Below are 26,898 nucleotides of genomic sequence, written 5' to 3'. Positions count from 1 at the left end.
ACTTTAAGGGTATAGTGTGATAAACATCAATGTGTAGGTCTGCCACCTTCTTGATGACCTAAGTACATGCTAATAGATGCTACCTAATAAAGCCATAGATGTTTTAGAACTGTAAGGGGTTTTAACAGGGAAACAATAGGGTAGGGGACACTAAGCAATTTCTCTGTTCCCAGTTCCCCAAATGACTTTCCCAAAGCTTCCAAGAGCATGTTTACCACAGCAAACTTTTGAAATGGGGTAAGAATATTTGCTTTATATGAGAGCAGACATACAGGTGAATGTAACTGTCATTGTAACATTAGATTTGGCTGATAACTGAATAGGAAAATATAACAGGTGTATGTGTGTGTTTTAAAGTACTCTTAACAGATGTTCAAGTACAAGAAAATATGTTTGAACGTTATAATCAGGCATACTTACAGGGTCTGAAAACCATCTGTTGGGAATGTTTGGTCTTTGCTGATCCACACAGACTACTTTTCTCATATCTTCAAAACTAGGATCATTAGGAACTACGTCATAAAATGGAGGTTTGTAATCTTCAACGATACCTATGACCAAAATATAAACCAAAACAAGATTGACCATATTTTACTGGTATGTTTTGAAGTGTTCATTAGCAAGACAAAGTTCACTATCTTATTACAATAGTAGTAAGCTCAGCCAACATGAAGCACTTGTGACATTTAGTCAGTATTATGAAATGAAGTCCTTAATAGCACAATGCAGCTGAGGCATTTATCAACCAGTCGTCCCTGTGGGCTAGAACACAGTTCATTATTCTGCAAGCCAAATCAAAAGCACATGTACACAAGACAAATCAATTAGTTGACAAGATTATAAAGCCTTGTGGAAACTGAAGGAGAAAAAAATAGAATTTCTAAATGCACACTTTTGTACATGAAACAAAATTGGTGTGTACTGAACCATCACAAAGCAAAGGTGTTCTTATTGCTGCCACCCATGTGGACGATTTTGGGGTATTTCAGATTTCTGGATAAGGGAGACTCAACCCTCAATTATTAATCAAAAGAGAGAGAAACTCAATAGTTTCAGGCAATGTGACCTAATGAGGTTCATGTTGGTGCAGCAGTACATCTATAACAACTATAACGTTTTATTCTAAACATTAAATGACCTAGCCCCAAGATATGTTCGGTACTTTGGATAACTCCTTTAAAAGTATACTTCAGATTCTGCTTTAGAGTAACTCTTCAGTAATGTTCTTAACAATCCACATTGGAAAAAACATGGTAATGATAAACAAAAATCAACACTTTAACATAATGGAACTGACAGTTTGCTTTTAGTATCACTACGTTTCAAAACTTGCAGTTCATGATCAACTATGTTTTTTAAAAAAGTATTTGTCCAACAAAGTTTGATGGAGATAAACATACAGCTTTATTAGTTTACACTACAAATTTTGACAGACGTTGACAGTGAAAGAACATATGGTCTTCCCTGTGTGCTTGGGGGATGGGGAGGAACCCAAAACTGTATTTCTCATTAAACCTAGACATCTGGCATCCCATGAAAACCTGGGTATCTATAAACACAATATATTTTTGGGAAATGGGAGGGGGAAGTGACAAGAAATGTTGTGGCAAAAATGCATATCACTGCATATTTCCCAAAAATATCACTGAAAATATTTCTGTGAATCTTACTAGAACTCCATATTAAACTTTTCTGAATGTCAACTTTTCCTTTCCCAAGTACGGATTAAAGGCCCCCAATGGCTTGGGACTAGCATACCCCAGAAACTTCTACTTCTGGGAAGACATTGCTCTATGGGAAAGGAAAGCTGTTAACCAACAGAGGAAAACCTTTTAACTCCTAGCACCCATGCAGTAGAACAGCTTCCCTTAAGACCAGACAAGGCAGGCAATCATTTTTCTGTAGACATTGCAAATCGTGCTTTACATCTGGCCAGACTAGAATTATTGTTTAAAGTAGGGCAACCACAATGTAGGGCTTGAAACCCCATTCAACCCTCTTTGGTTATTTTAATGTATCGTTTTTAACTGTTGTTGTGTTTAATTGATATTTTAAGGGGAGGGAGGGAATAATTGGGTAACCATGTATGTAATGTATGGATTTTTAACTGTAAGCTGCTTCAATTGTCTTTGGACAGAGAAGCAGGGTATAAATAAAGCTTTTATTATTTATTATTTATTATTAAAAAATGAAGAACAACAGATCTGTCAACACTGGTCCTGCTCCCTGGATCACCCAGCACCTTCAGTCCCTGGCCCTGCCACATTAGATCTCCATACTTCCATTTGCCTGAACACAAATGGGGTGACATATGCTGTTGGCAAGCATAATAAAGGTCTCTCGGAAAGCCAAGATGACTAAACTGAGGCTATCGTATTTTGGCCACATCGTGGGGTGTGACGGAGTCACTATAGAGCCCTGGTAGCGCAGTGGTTAAATGCCAGTACTGTAGCCACTCACTCACAAACCACAAGGTTGTGAGTTCAATCCCAGCCAGGGTTCAGGGTCGACTCAGCCTGGCATCCTTCCAAGATCACTAAAATGAGTACCCAGCTTGATAGGGCAAATTAGCTTACACATTGTAAACTGCTTAGGGAGTGCTTAAATGCATTGATAAGCTATATAGAAATATACTTGCTATTACTAGGCAGATTTGATTTCCCAACAGCTAATCCTGGATCAGGCTGGCTGTAGGGGAGGGGCTGTTGTGGGAAGAGTGGGTATAAAGGGAGGCGTGAGTGATGGTTAACAATCAGTTGCGAGTCAGTTAAAGATGATTTTCATACCTGGCTCCATCGCTGGTCAAACGTGGCTCAAATGCCTTTAAACGATGGAGGAAGCGTGCACATCTGGAAGCCAGGCGCACTTCCTCAATCGTCGGGGCATTATCGCTCCCTCTAGCATCCCTGAATTGTTGCAAGGGGAGTAGATTTCCTATGAATGCAAAGCTTGCATTCGTAGGCAATCCACTCCCCTTGTGATGATTCAGGGACGCTAGAGGGAGCGACGATTCCCTGACGATTAAGGAAGCGCGCCTGGCTTCCAGACATGCATGCTTCCTCCACCTTTTAAGGATGTTTGAGCCACGTCTGACCAGTGATGGCGCCAGATATGGAAATCTTCAAAGTCAGCTGAGGTTGAGTACAGAGTTCCCTTGGTGGAATTCAGAATTCCGTTAAAGGAATAGGGAGTTGAGAGGCAGAAGAGAATAATTCAGATACTGAAAGGAACAGTTTGTTAGAGGAGTTTAGTGAAAAGAAATTGAGTAATGAAGTACACGCAACTGCTGAGTTATTGTAACTATTGTAACCATACCATCTATGAAACCATCCTGAATAAGCTACATTCTTGCTAAAGGTAAAGGTAAAGGTAAAGGTAGTCCCTTGACATGAATGTGTAGTTCTATCCAACTGTAGGGAATGGTGCTCATCTCCATTTCTAAGCCGAAGAGCCAGCTTTGTCCAAGAACTGCTCTGGTGGTCATGTGGCCAGCATGACTGCACCAAACACTGTTACCTTCCCACTGAAGTGGTACCAATTTACTTGCATTTGCATGCTTTTGAACTACTAGGTTGGCAGACCTAGTGACAGGAGCTCACCCCATCATGTGGCACTCAGGCCTCGAACTACCAACCTGCCGATCTTCCTATCATCAGAATTGTCATTTTAACCACTAAGCCACATGCCTGTAAATAAAGTTAATGTTTGTTTGTTTCAAGAAAAGCATTTGTCTGAGTGAGTTCCTAACCATAAAAGCACAAGAAACACACTACCACAAATGTAAAACTTGTAAGAGAAAAACACTGGGGACCCTAGCCCAGTGATGGTAAACCTATGGCACACGTGCCAGAGGTGGCACTCAGAGCCCTCTCTGTGGGCACATGTGCCATCGTCCCAGCACAGAGTTTGCCAGAGTTTGTTACTAGAAAGCCAGAGGGACATGGCACTTTGCAATTAATAAGTGGGTTTTGGGTTGCAGTTTGGGCACTTGGCCTCTAAAAGGTTCACCATCACTGCCCTAGCCCTTAAACATTTAAAATGTATTATGGGTGGATGTTGGGTCAGTGTCATTCACAGGGAGCTTCGGATGTTCCTGAGGTAAAACAGTGGCCTCGAGGCATTGGCAAAAAGAAGCCTTGTGGTATATGATGTCGGCAGCCATAACAAAGGGGTCTCTGGAAGCCAAAATGACTAAACTGAGGCTGTCGCATTTTGGCCACATCATGGGGCAAACTGAATCATTAGAAAAGACAAAGGTGGAAGACAGTAGAAAGAGAGGAAGGCCACACGCCAGATGGACAGGCTCAATCAGGGAGACTACAGATTTGGGCCTACTGGGCCTGGGCAGGGAAGTCAGTGACAGGGGATCTTGGAGATGCCTCATCCACAAGGATGCCATGAGTCAAAATCAACTTGAGGGCAGCTAACAACAAACAACAATATATTTATAATCTATGTGTCCCTTGGGTGTTTATAATCTATGTGTTCCTTCCTATGCTTCACATTTATTATTTTAAAACTGCCTTGTGGGAACAATGGCCCTCAGAAAAGTGGGTTATAAACGTTTTAAATTAAATTCTGTAGTATCTTTTCGCCTTTCATCCTATATGATAATTGCATTTTATCCACTGATCATTCATGTGCCTTTAAAAAAAAGTTCCTGTTAACTGTATTACAGTAATAGAAGTGGTCTAGCTTTTTCTCTAATTTAAGCAAAAAACAATTAACAAAGCCAAATTTTTATGCAACCTACAGGGACTGAGTTTGGATCCAGAACTACTAACAAAAGCCAGCAAGGCACCATAAAATATCATCTCCACAGCCCTTACAAACCTTTGACACATCTTTTTGTTCTACCAGAAAACAAGAATATGCATCATATTCCTTGCCATATTCATATATCTTTGAAGCCCACAAAATATAATCTCTAAAATCTCTAAAATTAGTACTAAGGAGAGTTTAAATGACCACACAATGTTTGCACCCTTACTGTAGGCAAAACCACTGTTCCTTAAAACTACATCTTAAGATTTCTGCATCTCCAAATATTAATCTTCCCTAACTACTCCTAATAGACTACTCAACACAGTGCAGAGGAGAAAGTCTGAAACTGAAGTCATCTAAGGATAGACGCTGCTGAACAGTATTGGCATCTTCTTTGGCCCGTCCACAAGGTCCTCTGGGTTTTTTGATTTCGCAGAAAGGATTGCAGCATTCATTCCAACACATCGAAAACCCAGGGGGAGATGACAGGTTGGCAAGAAGCCCGTGGCTGCTACTGTTCTTTCTCCTCTTATCTGGCCAACAATCCATCTCCTATACTGGAGGAATAGGAGGAGAAGCACCAGCTACAGCAGAATATCAAATAAGACTCACTGCTCAATGTTTGGTGTGATAAGGCTGCTATGCATGTTCAAAGGATGACAACCAACAAAACTTTTGTTCCATGCCCAAATTGAATCCCCAACCTTCATATCCACCCTCTCCCTCGGGAAGACCCAGACTAAATGGAAAGACTGTGAGGGTATCTAACTTTAATGTCTTAAATTCATGATGTCAGTATTGGTGTTAACTGCCCTCGAGTCAACCCTGTATCATGGCGAACATGTGGAGGAAACATCTCCAAGACCTAAGCACCATTGTTCTGATTAGGTCCTGCAGACTCAGACCTGTGCTCTCTTTAATTGAGTCTATCCACTTAGCATGTGCTCTTCCTCTGTTTCTACTTCCCTCTACTGTGCCACGTGGCATCTGGCATGTGGTCTTCCTCACTTTTTACTATTACTTTACCTAGCATTATTGTCTTTTCTAGTGAGTCATGCCTTCTCATGTGGTCAAAATATGACAGCCTCAGTTTTGTCCTCTTGGCTTCCAGGGACACTGTAGGCTTGAACTGTACTAGGATCCAGATGTATGACTTTTTGGCCATCCACTCTTATCCAGCACTACATCTCAAATGAGTTGATTTTCTTCCGATCTGCTTTCTGGTTTGAGGATTGTTACAGAGTAAGGATTCAACAAATTAATCTATTAATTTTGTATTATTTTCCATGTAACCTCTTGCTAATATATTTTATTCATTTTTTATGATTCAAGGTTAAAATGTTAGTGCTAATGTTAGATGCTTTCAAGCTCTGAGAGGCTTAAGTTACAAGTACCTCAAACATCTATTCTCCACTGCATAATTATCTGGGCAATTGTTTTAAGTAACAGAATTATTGCAATGAATTTCAGATGGATTTCAGAATCAAAAGCTCTGCACAACTCATTAATTACATTAAGCTTTGACAGATGACCCTTCGATTCTGTCAGAAAGGAGAGCAGTTTATCTTTTCTCCCATGACAGTAGGGCACAGAAGGTTGTGTACTACTCATGTCTGCCATCTTGAGTGACAAACAGGACCTACTATATTAGACCACTTGCAATTTCAATTGGTAGTGGGAAGAAATCAGAAAACTACCAAAAAGGGTGCTGGTATTTGTATTACTATAGTTTGTCAAACTGGCAGAGTGTGAAACAATTTCTTCCAGTCCTATACTATATCTGAGTTAACAAGACAGACTAGCCTAACATAAATTTTAAAAATAAAACACATAACCAACAATCCTCTCTAGCAAGTCTGATTTGTGCATTAGCTTTTCTGACTCTCTCTACACAAGCTGGCTATTTGTTTCAATTCTTCTTTTGTGATTTCCCCCTTTTTCTTGTAGATCATTTGTTGTACATAGTCCTTTCAAGTCCTAGCTCAGTTGAAAGTTCTTTAGACATCCATCCTGGTTTCTTTGGACACTTCCTATTTATCCTCACTGGAACTGTTTAAAATTGTGCCTTCAATAGCTTGTTTTTCAGAAATTTCCTTCCCTCATGAACCCCATTCTCTACTGTTATTCCTGATCATGGCATTGCCACCAGTATTTCCCTAAGTTTACTGAAATCAGCTTTCTTAAAGTCTAGAATGCATGTCAGACTAAGCTTGTCTTTTTGTTTCTGCTGTATCACGAACTCCAGGAGATCATGGTCACTCCCACATAAGGATCCTGCCAGTTCCATCCCATTAACTAGATCATCATGTTGGTTAGGATCAGATCTAAAATAGCTGATCTCCCAGTTGCCTCTTCCACCTTCTGGAAAATGACATTGTCTTCCAGGCAAGTGAGGAATTTGTTAAAGTTTTGGCTGAGTTTGACTTCCAGCAAATATCAGCATAGTTGAAATCACCCACCACTACTACATCTCTCCTTGCTGAATGTGTGGTCATCTGTTCCAGAAAGGTATAATCCAAGTCATCAGTTTGGTTTGGAGGTCTGTTATAGACACCTCACCATCACATCTCTGTTGTTTCTTTCTCTCTTTTTATCCAAATGGTCTCAATCTGGCCTCTAGGATTTAAGTCATGGATCTGTTTACTGGTGTACACCTCCTTAATATGATTCAAGGTTAACATGTTATAATGCTACTCTACTTTCCTTTCTGTTTGGCCTATTTCTCTGAAATAGGTTATGCCCCTCTATTACTACATTCTAGTCATGAGACTCATCCCACCAGGTTTCAATGATGTCTATCATATATTTGCTTTGCTGTGCTAAGAGTTCATCCTGTTTATTTCCCATGCTCTGTGCATTATTACATAGATATCTCAGACCCTGAGATATCTCATTAGTATCTCATTGGTACATGAGATATCTCAAACCATTCCCCTATGTATCTTTTTAAAGCTTTTCCCCTCTCATTGTTGGGTTCTTGTGCTATTTGCCTTGTTCTCTGTAATATTTGGGTTATTACCTCCAGCACTTGATGAGTTCCTGCCTTCAATAATACTGTCTCCCTCCTCCAGATAACTCAATTTAAAACACTCCTGTCAGATCTCTCAGACTGTTAGAGACTGGGGTTGCAGCTATATAGAGAGCTAGTGGCTGCTAGCTCCTCCCTACACCAAGTCTCTGACTCACTTCCTCTGAGCAAAAACCTTAGCTTTCATGATCAGGCGAGATCTGGTGTCTTTGGAGTAGTCAAGGACTCTCATATGTCAATGGGACTAGCCCCTATTTGAAAACACCTAAGTTAGTCACTGTCATCATATTGTATGGCAGTGAATTCCATAAATTGTGTACTGTATAAAGCAGAATTTTATTTAATCTTATTCAAGCATTCTGTAGCAGAGAAGAATGAATGTCATGGGGGTGCACATGCGCAAGGAAAGAGAATATAAGTTGATAAAAAGTGCAAGGCACTTAATTTGGACATTAGAAATTAAGATCCAGGGCAAGCTTTGAGAAGAATAGCAAGTGGAGAGAAAAGCTGGCTGTAGCATGATTTATGAACAACATGGAGACAGCAACAGTGAGTCCTCCCACAAAAATCTCACTAGAAGTCCTGGATTGTAAATTAGACAAGCTGTTTAGTGCTTTCCAAAGCGTTGAGAATACAATTAAAGTTGTCACAGAGCAGATAAGTGGAATAAAAAATACAGCTGAAAAAGCTAAGGAAAAAAACTGGAAATAATGGACAACAGATAGAGACGCTGAGGAGTGAAATATGAATGCTTCGGAATAAACTCATAGATGTGGAGAACAGACAAAGAAGGAGAAATTTAAGAATAAGGAACTTTCCAGAACAAGTTAAATCTATTGATTTAATCAATAAATTGACAACATGGTGGGAAAGCTATGATTTAAAAGTTTCTCCAGATGATCTAGAGAGAGCCCACTGGAGTTTGGGGGCAAAAGGCAGCACTAGAAAAGACATAATTATTGCTTTTGGAAGAAAAAATATGAAGGACATGGTCTTTAAAAAAAAACTGAGATCAATACACAATCTGGAATATAATGGACAAAAAATTCAGATTTATCAAGATTTGGCATCAGAGACTATTAAACAAAGAAACTTATTCTGAGATATAACAACATGTCTTAGAGAAGGAGGAATTAGATACACCTGGCATTTCCCTACAGCTCTCTTAGGCCTGTTACAGACTGTCAAAATAAAGCTGCTTCGGGTCTCTTTGGAAGTATGCTGTTTAAATGATGCATGGGTCCTAAGAATCCAGAAGCTGCACCAAAGCTGCACTCCAGTGCTTAGAAATGGAGTGTGGCTTTGGCGCGACCTCCGGACTTGTAGGACCCATGCATTATTTAAATAGCATACCTCCAAAGAGACCTGAAGCAGCTTTATTTTGGTAGTCTGTAACAGGCCATAGTTTTCAAGGACGGAACTTTGCTTAAGGCTTCTAATGTGGAGGAGGGTCAGTGATTGCTGCAACAGCTGGGACTTGGAGAGAAAAGCCAAAGAGGAACTCACAGTGGTGAGGAGAATGAAGAAGAAAACAGAATTATGCTGGCCAAGCGGGTGAAGGACATCAGAAGGAAAGACAAGGAGGAGAGATCTAACAGAAGAGAGAAATGTGACAGACAGTTGAGAAGCATGAAAGAAAGGGAAAACACAATTAGATGTACTCTGGGAAAGTTGTAAGACTATATAATGTAATAGCTGTGATATTATAATAGGAAAGTAAAAATAAACCTGAGTAATTATTAAACATGGAGTAATAAAGGTTAAAATAAGAAGGAGGGAGAGGGATAAGTGAAGAACGCATCTCCAAAGGGAAGGAAATCTGACATGGGTAAGGTGCTGCTGGGAAGAGCTCCTTGTGTCCCTTCCAAATGGGAGGGAGAACCTGAGTTCAGAAGAGGGAGGGAAACAGCAGATCAGAGGGCAATAAAAAAAGGAGAGTGGAATGAAAATGAGGGGAAACAGAATAGATTGAATGGTTGATATGAATATTATGTCATTAAATGTGAATGGATTACATACCCCAGTGAAAAGATACAGGTTAAATAAGATGCTTAAGGAACAACAAATTCAGATAGCTATGTTTCAGGAAACACATACAGTAGAGTCTCGATTATCCAACCTTCGATTATCCAACATTCCGGATTATCCAATGTCGCTGCTCAGTGATTTCTTTACATTTTCAGAGGACTGTTTATACATTACAATGTTATTCCTATAACGTTACTGCAACGTTACTTTTACTGTTGCTGCAATAAAACTTCAATATGTTTGCAATTCAAGGCTTTTCTTGGACCCTCTGGATTATCCAACATTTTCAGCTATCCAACTATCAGCCCACCCGTTTATGTCGGATAATCAAGACTCTACTGTATTTCAAGAAGAAATAGAGCTAAACTTTTTAATTATGGTGGATGGGATTTGCAGTTTGAATCAAGGGGGACAAACAAAGCCAGAGGAGTGGCAATATTAATGAAAGATGGAATAAACTTTCAAGTAGGTAAGATTTAAAAAGATAATAAAGGAAGATACATTTTTGTTAAAGGAAATATAAAGAAGATAAAAGTTATGTTGGCTTGCATTTATGCCTCAAATAAAAAACAAGTCGAATTTATAAATAAGGTGTTAACATTATTAGAGGATTTTTATGAAGGGGATTTATTTCTGGGAGGGGACTTTAATCTTGACATATTAAGATACAATATAAAGGGCAATATAAGGGGAAGAACAGGGGGAAAAAAAGAATAAAAATGAAAATCCTAAAATTAATTTGGAGAAATGGAATATTATTGACAGTTATGAAAGCACGGGCAACAGTAATTATGAAAATACATATTATTCAGCTAGACACAAAAAGTTAGTCATATAGATTATTTTTTTAGTTTAAAAAGACAATAGTTTGAAAATAAAAGAAATTAATGCAGTGGGTGTCTGGCTTACAGATCATGCACCATTATATATAAAGATCAAAGGAACAAATATCAAGAGTTGTAAAAAATTATTCTGAAGGAGAAAAATAAACAACGAATTAGTGAGGAAATTAAAAATTATTTTGATTTAAATGATAGGGGAAATATTCCAAAACATGTATTATGGGATGCGTTTAAAGCAGTGGTAAGGGGAAATGCCTATGCATGGAAATAGGAATTTTAAAAAAGAAAAATTTATATAGAAAGAAAATGATACAAGAAGTGGAAATGTTACAAAAAGAGTATAATAAATATAAGAATATATCTATAAAAGAACAGTGGGATAAAAAAAGCGAAGAAATTAAAGAACTGGACCAAACAACTATATTAAGAAACCAAATGTATATTAGGAATGAATTTAAGGCACGGCATACTAGAAGTATGACGAATTGGCCAAATCCCTTAAAGTGGAATCATAGTGCTATAACTATATAGTGTGAAAGGGCCTTTGGTCTTTCTATTCATGAAAGCTGCAATACATTGATTATTTTGGTTGCTTTTTTCTGCACCATGATCTGACCACATGACAAGAGCTTATCTAAGTTGCTCAAATGATAAACAACATCTATTTTATGGAGCCCTAGTGGCAGTGGGTAAATGCCTGTACTACAGCCGCTCACTCACAAACCACAAGTTTTTAAGTTCAATACCAGCCAGGGGCTCCGGGTTGACTCAATATGGCATCCTTCCATAGGTCACTAAAATGAGTACCCAGCTTGTTGGGGGCAATTAGCTTACACTTTGTAAACCACTTACATCGGTAAGCAGTATAGAAATGTACTTGCTATTTCAATTTTACTTTGAATTCATCAACTAGCTATTATCACATCAGCACAAACAAAATTTGTATCAGCATTTGGCTGTGCAGTGGGTTCAATTTCAGGCTGCTAAGAGAGCAAATACGTAACACATAAAATAGGAATGAGCAACTGTAGTAGGTTAGTGGGGCTCATTGGTCTGCCAGGAGGTTTTGGAGGTCCACACTCCCACCATACTGGACTCAGCAAAAAATTCAAAACCTTTTTGTGCTCCCAAAACCCTTCTGGGGGCATGGAAGACATTTTCACCATGTTTTTGGGTGTTCCTGGGCCATTTTAGGCCCAGGAGAGACCCTTTTCAACAACAGTAAGTGAGCTGGAGTCACTTTTTGTTCACCTTCAATTTTTTTTAAAGTTTTTCTGGGTCCTAAATTAGTTCATGGCTTCTCAAACATTTTGGAGCAAAAAAGTTTGAGAAATTTTGCAAAAAAAATTTTTGGTCTGCGGGGCAGGAACAGGGAACACCATACATGGTGGAAATGCTCACCATACATCCCAGAGCGCATTTTGGATGTTAAAAAAAAAAAAAACCCTAGGAGCCACAAACATGATCTTGGAGCTATGTGTGGCCCATGGACCACATTTTGCCCACTCCTGGCATAAAATAACTGAGTACAAGGTAGTTACAATAACAATACTTTCCCACTTAATGGGATAATTCATTGTTGAAATTAACTGAGCAGGTTTCAGAAGCAAGTATCTACATACCATTGCTAACCATGCGCCTGGCCACCTCCCAAAGGACCAGTCCAAATGCCCAAATGTCAACCCTTTTGTATGAATCGAAGCAGTCCACCTGGATTGTTTCATCCAAGACCTCTGGAGCCATGTAGCGCTTGGTACCCACACGGGGGTTGTTCCCCACATCCAGCTGATTGGTGCTTTGGGAGTGCATGACTGCAAGACCTGCAAACAAATGAGTCACAGTTAATGGACTATATGCTATAATTTCAGCCATGCTGATATGGAGGAAGGCAACTTATAGCAATTATCACCCCAATTTCTCACTAGTTACTTGGATGAAGTAGATGACTGAAATTCCTAAGAGGAAATGGAAGATGAAAAATAAATTGCATGTTCTACAATAATCTGAACCCAGGTTTTTCAGCCCATGACATAGTATTTTATTTTAATGATGGTCACATATTTTTGAGCTTAAGTTTGTAAATTTTGCCAATTAGGAACATGGATGGAGAACCACCCAAAACAATCATGGCAAAACAAGGGCATGAATAATGGGTTAGATATAAAGTGGAAACACAATTCAGCATTATGGAACAAAGCCTAGTCAGACTATGGTATTATAGTTTGAACTATATTCAGCACCCCCCCCCCAAGTCAGCCATGAGAGGGAGGAGTTTGCAAGCTTTCCCTCCATTTTAGATTAAAACATAGCATGACAAGGCTGAATAAGGCACTGTTAATCTTTATTATGATTAGTGGAAACAAGCCAGTTTAGTAGGATTGTAGTTAATCTTAAATAGGAGAAAAGCTTGTGACTGCAGTGGATGAGATGGGGTATGCACACAGGCCTGATGCTTGTTGCAGTTTTCCTTCACAATTTTAAATTGTGATTTTGCATTATATGGAAACTGAGCCACTGTTTGCATCCAGGAGGGCCTTTAAGTGCTCATAGTCCTAAAAGGCATGTTGGTCTTTTAAACATCTTTTAAACATGTCAGTGAAAGTTTTATAAAAAGTGCTACTTTAAAAAAAAAGCAGAACAAAAGGTATCGGTGAGTAAGATGAAAAAAATTAACATTTTCAGTCACAACATCTACAGATTTAGGATCCTAGAAATGGCTACCTTCAGTAGCATTCAAGACTGTAATGTTTTTAAGAATATAGGGACTTCAGCTCATGTGGTAGCTAAAAGGATATAACATTCCCTCCCTGCCCCTGGATACTGCTAGTCTAATCTTCCCTATAGTGCCGGTGGTGCTACATACTTCAATCCCCATGCCTTAAGGTGGTTCCAGCCTAGAGCAATTAGTTGAGAAATAGGCAAAATGGGAAAACCAAGAAGAAATGCAGGCTTGATCATCCAATAGTAAAGTGAAGCCTTTCTTCTACAGTCAAGCAGTGTCAGAAAAATTTTCATGACTGTGCCAGATTGCCACATCATGCCTAAATGTAAATGGTGAATGACAGTGTTGACTTTGCCACAGCCCTCTCATGGAGGTAACAGAATTGTGCCTGCCAATATGGTAGAAAAATCATGATGTGGGATTATACCAAAGCCAAAGACACTGCTTGACACTGGCTGGGACCCTGCATAGGAGGAGCAGCAGAAACCTAAACATGATCCTAGAAAATAACTTATGACGGTGATGATGAGAGACACAGCAAGCACTTTGGATGTTTTGAATAAAATGGCTGTTTCCCTTTGGACACATTTTGAGTTCCTTCCCCTCCACTTTTTTTAAACAGGCCCCATATAAGTCTGCAAAATTATGTGTAGTAGATATGCTTTACAGAACTATACACTCAAATATAGTAAGAAGTAAAAGATTTAGTGAACAGAAGGACTTTTAAAAAAAGTGTAGTGCCCTCTAGTGGTTGCTGAAATGGCTTTTCAAATCAGCTTTTCAGGAACTCCAACTGACAAAACGCTCTAAGGTTGTACCAGGTTATTTCTGTGTAGTATTATATTAATATCTAAAGTAATACCTAAAATAGATAAAAGAGAGGGGAAAAGATAGGGGAAACTCACTCACCCAGATCTGCTATGCAACACTGTCCATTTTTCTTTACCAGGATGTTTTTACTCTTCAAGTCTCGGTGTGCAATGGCAGGTTTTCCTTGGGTCCCAAAGATCTCTATGTGCAAATGTGCAAGGCCACTAGCTATGGACAAGACTATTCGTAAGCAGCTCACAGTGTCCAGTGTAGTGAGTTGTAGGTAGTCATATAAGGAGCCCATCTCATGGTAATGTGTTATTAGCCACAACTGAGTACTTGAGTTCCTAGAGGTCATATCTGAGGCAACAAAGCCTAAAAGAAGAAAAGAGTAAGCACATCCCTCTCAAAATATCAGAAAGACCCAAGAATTATTCTACCTTTTCAATGGTTTTCCTCTTTATCATTTACCCCTTCTGTGGAACTGCAAAATTCCTCTTCTTGCAGAAAACAAAAAAGGGGGCAAATGCATCTTGCTTTTAGGAAGAGAGTGGATAGAAAACATTTGATCTTCCAGATGATTTGGATTTCAACTCTCAAAACCCCAAATCAAAATGGTCAATGGTAATGGGATTCTGGAAATTCTAAGCATCTGGAGATCTAACCTAAAGTAGTAATCTCAATCAAGCACTGTATGTATTAATGACTTAATTAACATCCTTGAATGAAGTGAAAGGGAGAAGGAATCTCCCATAATACTGGTCAACAACGTGGATAGACAAAGATCCTCACATTTGGCCCTAACTTATTCTTTTTTCCCAGTTCTTTCCAATTCCAAATGAATGTTTATATCAATGCATACCAAACTTTATTGGCATCTTGACAAGCCTGGAGTAAAAGTCCATTTGGTGGCTTTTAGTCAACCAATAAATGCTTCATTTTATCTGCAAAATAAGGACTTCATCCCAATGAACAATTTAAGTTTTAATACATAGAATTACACAAAAATCCTTAAAATATGTCTAACATGGCAGACTGTTAAGGTCATGTTCACAAGTGCATTTTTTCTAATCAGGAATTAGATCTTGCAGTTGGTCTACACTAGTAAACAACTCTGGGATTTATTTTTTATTGTTTATTAAAACTGAAAGACAAACTCTTGTAATACAAGCATTCCCCACTTTTTGATGCCTTGGTTTTTGACAACCCACTCTTTTGTCTGTTCTAAACAACTACCCAGCATCTTATATTAAATATGTGATCCTCTCCTTTGTCAGGGTTTTCACAATGCTTTTACAAGCACAGGCTGCTTTTTTTCTTTCTCAGGCAACTCTCTGTTGCCTTAGCACCATTTTGTGTTGACAGAACCAAGTTCCTCTTTTTGACCATTTTCACTTTTTAACAATGCTCTGATCCCTAATCCATCCAATAAACGTGTGTGTGTGTGGGACTGTATAGCACTCTATGGACATGAGGCCCAAGATTGTTTCATCCTTCCTTGCCTACCTATCTAAAAAGCTACATTGTTTTATCTCCTCACCTAAAATGTTTTCATGCCTCAACAACACCGTATTGTATAGTTCTGTTTCTCTGAACCAGGACTTTTCATCTCGGGAAGAGAAGATCTTGACTGCCACATTTTCTCCTTGCCAGTGTCCTCGCCAGACCTCTCCATATCGGCCTTTCCCTAGAAAGACCAGTAAGATACAAAGGGTTTTAATGATACTTCTGAATTGAGCAAAAAGGAATACCAACAGCATCAAACCCACAAGCAGAAATGTACATGACTGTACCAACATGCTCCAAGTAAAGATTATCAGAACACTTCTGGATAGTATGTGTGAGCCTTTATGCACTTGAATGTGTGTGACTGTAAGAATGCTTTGTATGCCCACAACCTCCTTATCAAAGAATCACACAAGCCTAGGGGGTAGAAGATACTCATTTAACCTTTTCCAGGCAAGGTACAAGTGTTGGTTATTACCTTTAAAGCACTACATGGTTTGGGTCCAGGTTACCTACAAGATCTCCTCCTGACCTGAGAGAAGAGATCTGACAGCTGAACATGCTGTCCAAATTTAAAACAGCACTGAAGCTAATCTTTTCCAGCACATCTATCCAGATGATTGTTACATTGTAAATTTTAAATCATGAATTTTAAATGTGCATTATTTTAATATGTATATATGTCATTTGTCATTTCAAATTGATGTATATTTTAACTGTTGTGTTTTATCTGATATTGTTTATCTGTTAATTTTTGTTGTTCCCCGCCTCAGTCCATGGGGAGAGACAGGTAGGAAAGAAGAAGAAGACACTGTTACATGTTAATTGGTATGAGTTACAGTATGAGTGAACACCTGGCTTCAGGTAGCAATCAGGGGTTCCTCTATGCCAATGCAGCAGTGCATGTGACATCAGCAGGGCTGGTGCCACACACCCTGACCTCAGTGGCTCCCCAAATGAAGCATTAGTTGGAAACAGCCAGAGAGTCAACAGCCAGAGTCAGCTTTGCTCCTCCTGCACCTTCCTCAGGCAATGAAAGAGTGGGGGAAGGAGACATAAATCCACTCTCCAGCCTTGGAAATCCACAACACCCAAATGTAAACAAATGGCCCAACACATTGTTAAAAAGTATAAAAGAAAATCAAGGCAAACAAGGAAATGTCTGTGGACCAGACAGGGCATATCTGGCTTGGAGTTATGGCTTGAGCATTTATTAGTAGGTAAGCCCTTCCTCCATTCTCCAGCAAACAGACCCCAAATAGTAATGATGGTTCCAAAGTATCAGCGATACTGGAAAAACATCACTAATATTTAGTGTAGCAACATGTTCTAAGATCCTGAGAAAGAATTCAAAAGGAGTGATTGCCTAGGTGTTTGGAATTTTAATCACACCAATATGTCTAGTATGAGACAATGGCATTGTACACAGGAGTAGTATGTGAGCTGCCCACTAGAGACCCTGCGTGCATCCTGAAGGACTTAAAATAAGTTTAACTCAGTGCAATGCCACCTGCTCTCCTTGGCAGCACCACATATCTGAAGTGGATCTCTCATTTCTTTACCTTATTTTTGGCATGTGTTCATCAGTGACAGGTGTAATCCAGGGTAAAAGGGATACATGACACTTATGAGGCATTGGTGTTACACAGAAGGGACTTCCTGTCCAAAAATTCCAACTTACAATGTAATAAGAGCTGGCCATTTAACTGTCTGGTCTCTTAAAAGAGACACTGCCTGTCGTATAAGAGTTTGTTTCAAAGACACACAAACGCAGTGAGTTTTTAAAGAGAAAGAAAATAATAACAGGTAATACACAGGTAATATCACCAAGACTAGCTGAGACTATCCAAAACAATCTATACAGCAATATCAAATGTCACTAGATTTAACACTGATTGTTCAGCCTTCACATTTTCTCCAAGGGTGCATTGGATTTTTTGGGATTTGGAATACTGTATATACTCGACTATAAGTTGGCCCCATGTATAACTCGAGAGCAGGTTTTGGGACCAAAATAATGGATTTTGATATGACCCGTGGATAAGTCGAGGGTAAAATTTAGGAGCATGTAACAAACGATCTAAAGGATAAGCAAAGGAAAACAATGCCAAATAACTTACAGAATTCCAGCAGGCATAACTGTTTGTGTTCACACTAAAGGCTGGATGGATGAGAGAGTAAAGGGGGATCAGTGATTCCAGGACAGATTATACTCTTGCCTTTCACCAAGGGGTAGTTGCTTTTTTAATAAGAGTTAAAGTACAGTACTTACATTGACCCATGGATAAGACAACTAAGATTTTAGGGGTCAATTTTTTGACTAAAATTTCTAGACGTATTCATGAGTATATACAGTATTTATTCATATATAATGAGATATCTCAGAGATGGGACTCAAGTCTAAACATGAAATTAGTTTGTTTTGTATACACCTTATTCACATAACCAGAAGGCAATTTTGTGCATGAAACCAAGTTTGGGTACTTCAGAAAGTAAGGATGTCACTATCTCAGCCACCCATGTGGACAATTTTGAATTTTGGAATATTTCAGATTATCCGAATTCCTGATAAGGGAGACTCAACTTGTATAGTTTTGCCATTTAGTGAGCAGATCATAAACAAAGAGAAGGAGTGGGGGAGACAAAGTTAGTTAAAACAACTTGAATATATGGCTTCAGCAATAATAATAAATAATAAACTTTTTATTTCTATACCGCTTTTCCTCGAGATCAAAGCGGTTCACACACGATAGAATTATATGACACATGTCATATTACAGTATAAAAACAGTTACAACAATCTGATAAAAAGTGTTTAAAAACAGCATATTAAAACAGTCAGGACTATAAAATTTAAAAAACATCTTAATCTAAATGGGGAATACTTTCTCTAGAGAGAATCAGGAGGATATGCTTGCCGGAAGAGGAAAGTTTTCACTGCCTTCTTAAAGGCTTCCACTGTACCGCTAAGACGAATCTCTTCCAGGAGTGCGTTCCAAAGAGTTGGAGCTATCGCTGTATAAGCTCTTTGGTGAGTTGCTATCAATCTCACCTTGGGGTTTGCGAGTAACAATTTCCCCGTTGTTCTGAGAGTGCGGGGCGGATTGTGTAGGGAGAGGCATTCCCTCAAGTAACTTGGGCCCAAGCCATGTAGGGCTTTAAAGGTGATAACCAACACTTTGTATTGGGCCCGGAAGCAGATTGGCAGCCAGTGCAGAGATTTTAACACGAGTGTTATATGGTCCGACCTAGAGGTTCCCATGACCAATCTGGCTGCAGCATTTTGGACCAACTGAAGCTTCCGAACCTGGTACAAAGGTAGCCCCATGTAGAGCGCATTACAGAAATCCAAACGAGAGGTTACCAGTGCATGTACTACTGTTTCAAGGTCCTTTCGATCTAGACAGGGGCGCAGTTGGTGTATCAGGTGAAGCTGGTACCAAGCACTCCTGGCCATCACATCCACTTGAGATGATAACTGTAGAGATGGGTCCAGGAGTACTCCCAAACTGCGAACTTTGTCCTTTAGAGGAAGTGTAACCATCCAGGACTGGATGACAAATTTCCCTGTCTGGATTTGGAGCACCTATCATGAGTACCTCTGTTTTCTCTAGATTCAGCTTGAGTTTGTTTTTCCTCATCCAGCCCATTACTGATCCTAGGCAGGCGTCCAGAGGAGAGGTGCCATCCTTAGTCACTGTATCAGTCGGAGACATGGAGAGATAGATCTGGGTGTCATCAGCGTACTGATAACACCGTGCTCCATGGTTCCGGATGATCTGTCCCAGTGGCTTCATGTAAATGTTAAATAGCATGGGGGACAGAATGGCGCCCTGAGGGACACCAGATGTAAGTTCTCTTTTACGAGAGCAGCTGTCCCCCAGCCTCACCATCTGGAATTTTCCTGAGAGGTAGGACCGGAACCACTGGAGCACAGTGCTCCCGATACCCAACTCTCTCAGGCGTACCAGAAGGATACCGTAGTCAATGGTATCAAAGGCCGCTGAGATGTCCAAGAGCACCAACAGGGTTACACTTCCCCTGTCAGTGCCCAGACGGAGGTTATCACACCCAGAGGGAGATTCAAGGTAGCTAAAATACTGTGGCAACAGTTCTAGGAAATGACCCACTGAGTTTCCCATGTGACCCTCCATTTTAAAACATTACTGGAGTGACATCCACACCATTCCTATGATCCTGGAACCAAGGACTCCTTGTACTATGGCTGCAGCAAAAACAATATGCAGGATTGCACCGGCGGGGGGGGGGGGGCATCTTTTATTTATTCATTTATTGTATTTATAATAAAGACCAAGCAAGAGGGGAAAGGGTGGGCATTCCATTCTAGCTGTCACAAACAGAGTGCAGGTAACTCCCACAGCTATGCTCCTTCACACTGAGAACCTGCTTAAAAGTTTTTCTAAGAAATAGTATACAGCTGCCAAGTTTATACAACATATAACTAGAAATCTCCCAAGCAAGCATCTGAATAGCTGTCGATTGCTGAGATTTGGAACGTTAAGATTATACACAAACTTATTCAGCAAGGGGAAAAAGCAAGTTGTTAATGCCACACATGGTTTCCATTTAAATCCTAAGTGGAAACCCTCCATGCTTCTAACTACATTCCAATCAGATAGAGACATACATTTTTTTAGAGTAATGATTTGGTTACATAACTCACACATCTAAATGCACTCAACAGCTAGCAATCTTCTTTTTACATTCTTTTATTCTGTCTCAGAAGCTTGCCAGAGATATATTATGGGCTGAAATCAACCAAGTTTCCTTTTTCTCTTTAGTTAACATCTTGCTTTATTATGTATGTTCTTCCTTATCATTACCTGAATTAACCTTATTGCAAAAAAGAATTTCATGCTCAAAAAAGAAAGGAAAACCTGCTCAGACCTGCTGCCTTGTAGCATGATATAAATTTTTAGGTGGTGAAACTTTCAGTTTGTGCATAGCTCTTCTGAAAATGAATCCAACAATATTCTTTTAGTGTTTCCCACAATTTCAATGTATGGGTTTTATTCATAAACTATATGACATGCTGAGGAGACAGTGTGATAGAGTGGTTTGAGCATCTGAACTATGATTCTGGAGACCAGGATTCAAATTCCAGCTCAACCATGTAAACCCACTGGATGTCCTTGAGCAAATCACATTCTCTCAGCCTCAGAGGATGGCAATGGCAAACCCTCTCTGAAGAAACGTGCCATGATAGGCTCACCTTAGGGTTGCTATATATTGGAAATGAAGGCACAACAACAACAGCAAGATACCACGCACACAGGATTCTTCAGGAGTTGTCACTCTGCAAAAGAGCTAAGATTACTAACCTACACACTCCAGCAAAGTGATCTGACGAGCCACTGTTCTTTGTACTAGAAAAGGAAGACCAGAGCCACTCCCAGATGTACAGGAATGGTCTAACAAGTCCTATGAAGAAAAAAGAAGAAACACTGGTATTAATATTCAAATGTAGCAGAAGTAGACATTCCTTACCTTGCTCTTTTCAATGAGCCCATATTCTATTGGAAAAATCCAACTGAGAATTTCAATGTTTTCAAACAGTATTTTATGCCCAGGATGGTTTGTGGCATGTTCTGCTACTGCTGTTTGAAAACACTGAAATTCTGGACCATGCCAACCACTACCATGTCAGGATGCACAGGGAAGCCATTGAAATCCACAAACATCTGGATAATTTCAACCGGAAAGAGGAAACCCTTAAAGTGAACAAAATTTGGCTACCAGTCCTGAGGAATAGAAAAATAAGGACTCAGCAAATGCAAATGGGAAACCATTCAGAGTCAGGGGCTTTCCCAGCAGAAAATGATCACCAATTAGCAGACATTAATCCTCGTTTGCATTAGCCTCCCAGCCTGAGGCCTGCCATCGGCACAGAACAATACACATGCAAATCACTCCTGCATTCCCAGGCTCACACAGTATATATAGACCCACTTTTTCCAGGCAAGCATTATCTGAAGATGCCAGCCACAGATGCTGGCGAAACGACAGGTAGAAAATCTTCTAGAACATGGCCACCTAGCCCGAAAAACCCACAAAAAACATGGATGCCAGCCATGAAAACCTTCGACTTCACAATTAGATAAGTCCTTAGCAGTAAATTTGCTGGTTAATAGCAATCACTATTCTTAAAGCAAAATGAGCAAGAGGGTTCTGCCTTATTATTTACTGCTTGGGGTGATGTCAAGAAGAGGAAGGTAGCTGGAAAACACTGGGTGTATCAAAAATTGTAGATGGTTGGGTCTCTAGTCCTTGCATGTAAAACATGCACATTAGGGTTGATCTTTGCAGACCATGCTTCTTGCTACTGAGTGGGTAGGTAAAGGTTGCAATTATTCAACAGTGTTGCAAAATGCTCTGCATATGCTAAGAAGCAAGAAAATATTTCTGATTAAGAATTCTCTGCCCTTGATTCACCAACTCATCTTTGCTATCATTTGCTGCTGCACATCAGTGCTGCAGCTGTTTAGTGTCCTCTAACTGGAATGAATATACCAATCATGCAATTTTTCCAACCCAGGCAAATAATCCAGGATATCTGAAGAGTGAGTGAACAGCATACTTGGGAGAGAAAAGAAAACAGATACAAATCCACAATATTTTTTTAAAGAACACCCACAACCTGGCAATTTCCAGTTCCGGTTCTAGTAACTACAAATCCCTCTATCCCCCATCTCTTGTAGTCCAACACATCTGGAAAGTGCATAATAACAAATTCATTTTCAAGCCCAAATGTTTCAAGTTATGTACTAGTAATTCATTCTTTATCCTGTTAAAAACAAACTAAATAAGTTGATGTTACTATATACAACGAAGTCCAAGCTCCTATTTGGTGAATCATGTAATAATGGTCCATGTATTTTTTCCATTTAGAATTCACTTCTGTTCTTGTTGCTATAATCATTTGCTTCCTGCTTATTATCTAGCACAACATCATCAATGTATCTAAGAAGTAATCTCCATAGTACTATAGGGACAGAGCATGTAGTGATTCTTTTTTCAGATACCAACCACCTCCTCCCATATGTTTGCATATTTCTCACACACCCACCACATACAAAAATTGTCTGCTCTTAGGCCCACACATCTTCAGTGTAAATGTTTCGCTATGTTCTTTGCTTATTCAATTTTAAAGATGTCCAATATCAATTAACTTCATTAGCAAAAGCAATATGACATATATTCTCATTAATTGCAAATCTGCAATTGATAATTTCATAATTATTAAACCATTTAGCCTTTATATATATATATATATATATATATATATATATATATTTAATTTTCCTTTCTGCTCCTCTGGCATTAAGCTCCGATATATTTTGGACGGTAATTTACTGTCAATCTGAAATTGTGTTCAGAACATTCCAAATCAAGCTAGATGCTGAATCACACAATAATTCCTTGGTAGATGATCACCCCTGCATTAGAAAATGTAAGGGAGGCATCTCTTTTTATAACTAGGTTACAAGAGTTATGCAGCACCTTGAAAACATGATTTCTTAATTAAAAAGAAAATGTTATGTATGAAAGTCAGTGAAAATAGTATCAACTGGTGAAGTTGGGGTGGGGGCTTCCTTTATTAAGGAGAAAAACATGTAAGGATGCACATGTAAGGATGCACCTGAAAGGAATATCATTCCTGGACATTCTAGTTTTAACTGGCTTGTTAAAACTGAACTGTTAAACGTGCTAAATGGTTGAATCTCTTGCATAATTTGGTTACTAAACCAAAAGTTACTGAAATGTGAGAATTTTAAACATCCTTTCATTTTAGGAGGGAGTTGAATCAGATCTTCAAGTTATTCCTATTTAGGATAACTACTAATTGTTGCAAATGTAGAATATGCATTCTCATTAAAAAAAACTACCATATTTTGCTATTTGTCACATATAGTGCGATGCTATTTTAAAGCACTTATGCACGGCCACAAGATGGCAGCAAACCAATTTAGGAGGCCAATTTGCAGATATACCTTTAGTCACTTCCCCCATTTTCAAGCAGTAGATGAAATTCAGAAATCCACAATGGGATTTCGTTATCCAGGATGGGACATCCAGTCTGCCGGGGAGGTAGTACAGCAAAAAGGCAAGGAAAAGGAAGGGGAATCAACTTCTCACTCAAGGAATGGAAGCCTCACTTCTTTTGTTGTATTCTATCATTTAAAAGTTGGATGAAGAGCAATTTTACCACGTATAAATATCTTCACTAGTATCCTGATCCTAATTCAAAGTGTTTTGATCTTGCACTAGGAAGGACTTTGCAAATGTGAAGGACTTCATACAGGACAACAGTTTGTGGAAGAATAAATCCCTTCCCTGAGTGCTTCTGTGTAGTACAGCAAAAAGAGAGATTTTTAGGAGTGGTTCCCTTGGTACCTACTTTCAAATCTTTCTGGCACCATGTGAAGACCTTATTTTCCTGGGATTCAGAAGTTCAGCTATGGTTTTGTCTTCCTTTAATTCTCTGATTTTTATTCTTCTCCCCTTACTGTTACATTTTGTTTTTTCTTTGCCCTTTGTTTCGAAATGATCTGCAATTTTCCCCATGGTGTTGTTTCCTTATGATTTTGTTTTGATCCCTGTAAACTGCCCAGAAAAGTTCCATTGCTGCCACAGTTTATAAACTAAATGCACCTATGCACAACTTGGCACATAAGTTAAAAAATAAATGTGGAATCTCTTCTCTTTCTCCATGAAACAAAAGTGGCAGTACACACATCATTTATTCCCTTTCATCCTTGCAAGAGCCCTTGAAAAAGGTTGGCCCCTTTTTTAAAAAAGGGCTGGACGAGAAATTTTGATACTGAACATACCAGTCCAGGATTCTACCCACTAACCCATACTGGCTTCCCTGTATCTGTCCTATAAAGTGGATATAAAGAAGATTGTATAGTGTGCAGTATTTCACGAGTCGCATTTTTGGCAGTCCCACCAGAAACGAAAGCAGGGAAATGGTGTTACATGAATAGCAACAGATCACAAGACATGGTTTACTTACTGCCAGTGTGCTGTCACCAACATTCGAGGCTATGAGTCCCTCAATTGTTCCATATTCTGCATCTCTTGAGTTGAGTCTTTCCATATAGTGTTGTTGTACTTTCCGGATGATCAAAACCGCTACTGCGGAAAGTACTATCAGCATCATAACTGAAGCCAGTATAAAAACGATAAGTGTTTCCATAGTGTAACCTACAGCTTCCCCTTGAAGTGGATGCCCTTTACAAGAGAAACAAAAAATCAAAGTTTGTCAAAGTTGTCAGCGTCAAGTTTTATCAAGTAGCCCTGGTGCTGCAGTGGTTAAATGCCTATACTGCAGCCACTCATTCAAAACCACAATGTTGCGAGTTCAAGACCTGCAAAAGGGCTCAAGCCTGACTCAGGCTTGCATCTTTCTGAGGTCGCTAAAATGAGTACCCAGATTGTTGGGGGCAAATTAGCTTACAGTTGTAAACCGCTTAGACACTGCTTAGGCAGTATGAAGCGGTATATAAATGAAGCTTGTTTAAGTCAGTTGAAAAGGTAAATCCAAGGACAGGCAGCACACATTCGTGTATAATACTGTAAATCCTCTGAAATCTATTTACATGAAGAATCCAGCTGGTGCTGAATGACTCAGTATGATAAAAAGAGCTGCAGAAAGAAAAGGGAGGGGGGAGCCCAAGCACCTGGTCATTAAAAAAAAGGAGTAACCAGAATCTAAGAGCACAAAATATTTCACTTTAGTTCTGGCATTGTTTCCATCAGATTCCACATACTAAACAGACTATCAGGCTAAAGTGAGCCCAGCAACAACTCTTGATCTTGGCAAAATCAGTTCTTTCCTAATTTGCTCCTGTACCCACCAAATGCACTGGCTGGATCTTACAATCTAACAGAACACAATCTTTAATATTCCCTTCTTATGTCCCTCTCAAACTTTGCATTAACAATTGGAACAGATCCAGGAGCATGTTGTTCTGCAGACATTGCTGGACAGAAACTCCCATCAGTCTAACCAGCATAGTGAATGGTGGGGTATAATGGCAGCAGTGGAAAGTCATAACTCTAGGAACTAAAAGACTATTATGGCCATAAGATGAACCAACTTCTCATATCTGGCCTCTTTGTGGATGATAAAGAGCAATCCCAATACGCATCTTATTTTTTAGATTTGCTGTTTACTACTCCCTGACCCCATATCCTTCATTTCTTCACTCCAAACATCAGGTCCACCTCCAATACAACCCACATGGGCAATAACCATCATTCTGCCCTTTTAGTCCTGGATAACTATGGCTCCATACAGACAGGCCAAAATAAAGCAGCTTCGGGCCACTTTGAAGGTATGCTGTTTAAATGATGCATGCGTCCTAAGACTCCAGAGGCCACGCCAAATCATGCTTCAGTCCTTAGAATGGGAGCGTGGATTTGGCATGGCTTCTGGACTGTTGGGATGCATGCATCATTTAAACAGCATACCTTCAAAGTGACCCGAAGCAGCTTTATTTTGGCTTGTCTGTATGGAGTCTATGGAAGCTAAGCAGGGTCAGCCCTGGTTAGTACTTGGGAAAGGAGACTGTTAATGAATACCAGATGCTCTAGGCTATGGGGTTTATCGCACAGGCCCCTGGAACGGGCCTGTCGCGTTACAAAAGGGAGTATGATGGGAACGGGAGGTGGCATAGAATGCATCTTACTGCACAGAAAAATGCCACCACCAGAAGTTCCCATTGCGTTCTGAATGAGTCTCAGAGGGGCCGATTTTCAGGAATGCTTCTAACCATTCCTGAAAATCGCCTCCTGGAGAACGCATCTGGAATGCGATGGGAACTTTTGGCACCGGTGCTGGCATTCTCCTGCGTCCTAAGATGCATTCTATGCCATCTCCTGTTCCCATCACATCCCCTTTTGTAACGTGACAGGCCCATTCCAGGGCCTGTGCAATAAACTCCTATATTTCAGAGGAAGAAACAGGAAAGCCACCTCTAAGTATTCCTTGCTGAAGAAAACTCTATGAAAAATGCATGGGGTCACCATAAGTCAACAAGTCACTTGAAGGTGCGCACACATAGTTGTGATGAGTAAAGATTCTGGTTCTATAATCTTTCACACTCTTGTCTCAAGCTAGGTCACCGATGGAGAGAATCTTTGGCCTTCCAGAATTTGGCAAACTGTTCCTT

General features: G+C 39.6%; 1 protein-coding gene across 1 annotated transcript in view; it reads right to left on the bottom strand.

Annotated features, from left to right (window-relative positions):
* The window catches only part of ACVR1 (activin A receptor type 1), an 89,158-nt gene that overhangs the window by 5,107 nt on the left and 57,153 nt on the right, over window positions 1–26,898 (bottom strand). The window contains exons 4-9 of the mRNA XM_089519980.1: window positions 24,738–24,955; window positions 21,043–21,142; window positions 15,735–15,881; window positions 14,294–14,569; window positions 12,285–12,482; window positions 421–551 (exon numbers count right to left, since the gene is read on the bottom strand). Of these exons, the coding sequence (XP_089376106.1) occupies window positions 421–551; window positions 12,285–12,482; window positions 14,294–14,569; window positions 15,735–15,881; window positions 21,043–21,142; window positions 24,738–24,955 (1,070 nt within the window). The remainder of the gene's footprint in view (window positions 1–420; window positions 552–12,284; window positions 12,483–14,293; window positions 14,570–15,734; window positions 15,882–21,042; window positions 21,143–24,737; window positions 24,956–26,898) is intronic.

This window comes from Sceloporus occidentalis, unplaced genomic scaffold (assembly GCF_023333645.1).
Source record: "Sceloporus occidentalis isolate IW3139 unplaced genomic scaffold, rSceOcc1.0.p SCAF_4, whole genome shotgun sequence".
Classification (NCBI taxonomy): Eukaryota; Metazoa; Chordata; class Lepidosauria; order Squamata; family Phrynosomatidae; genus Sceloporus; species Sceloporus occidentalis.
The sequence above is the reverse complement of the archived record's forward strand: the minus strand, read 5'-3'. Positions and strand labels throughout refer to the sequence as shown.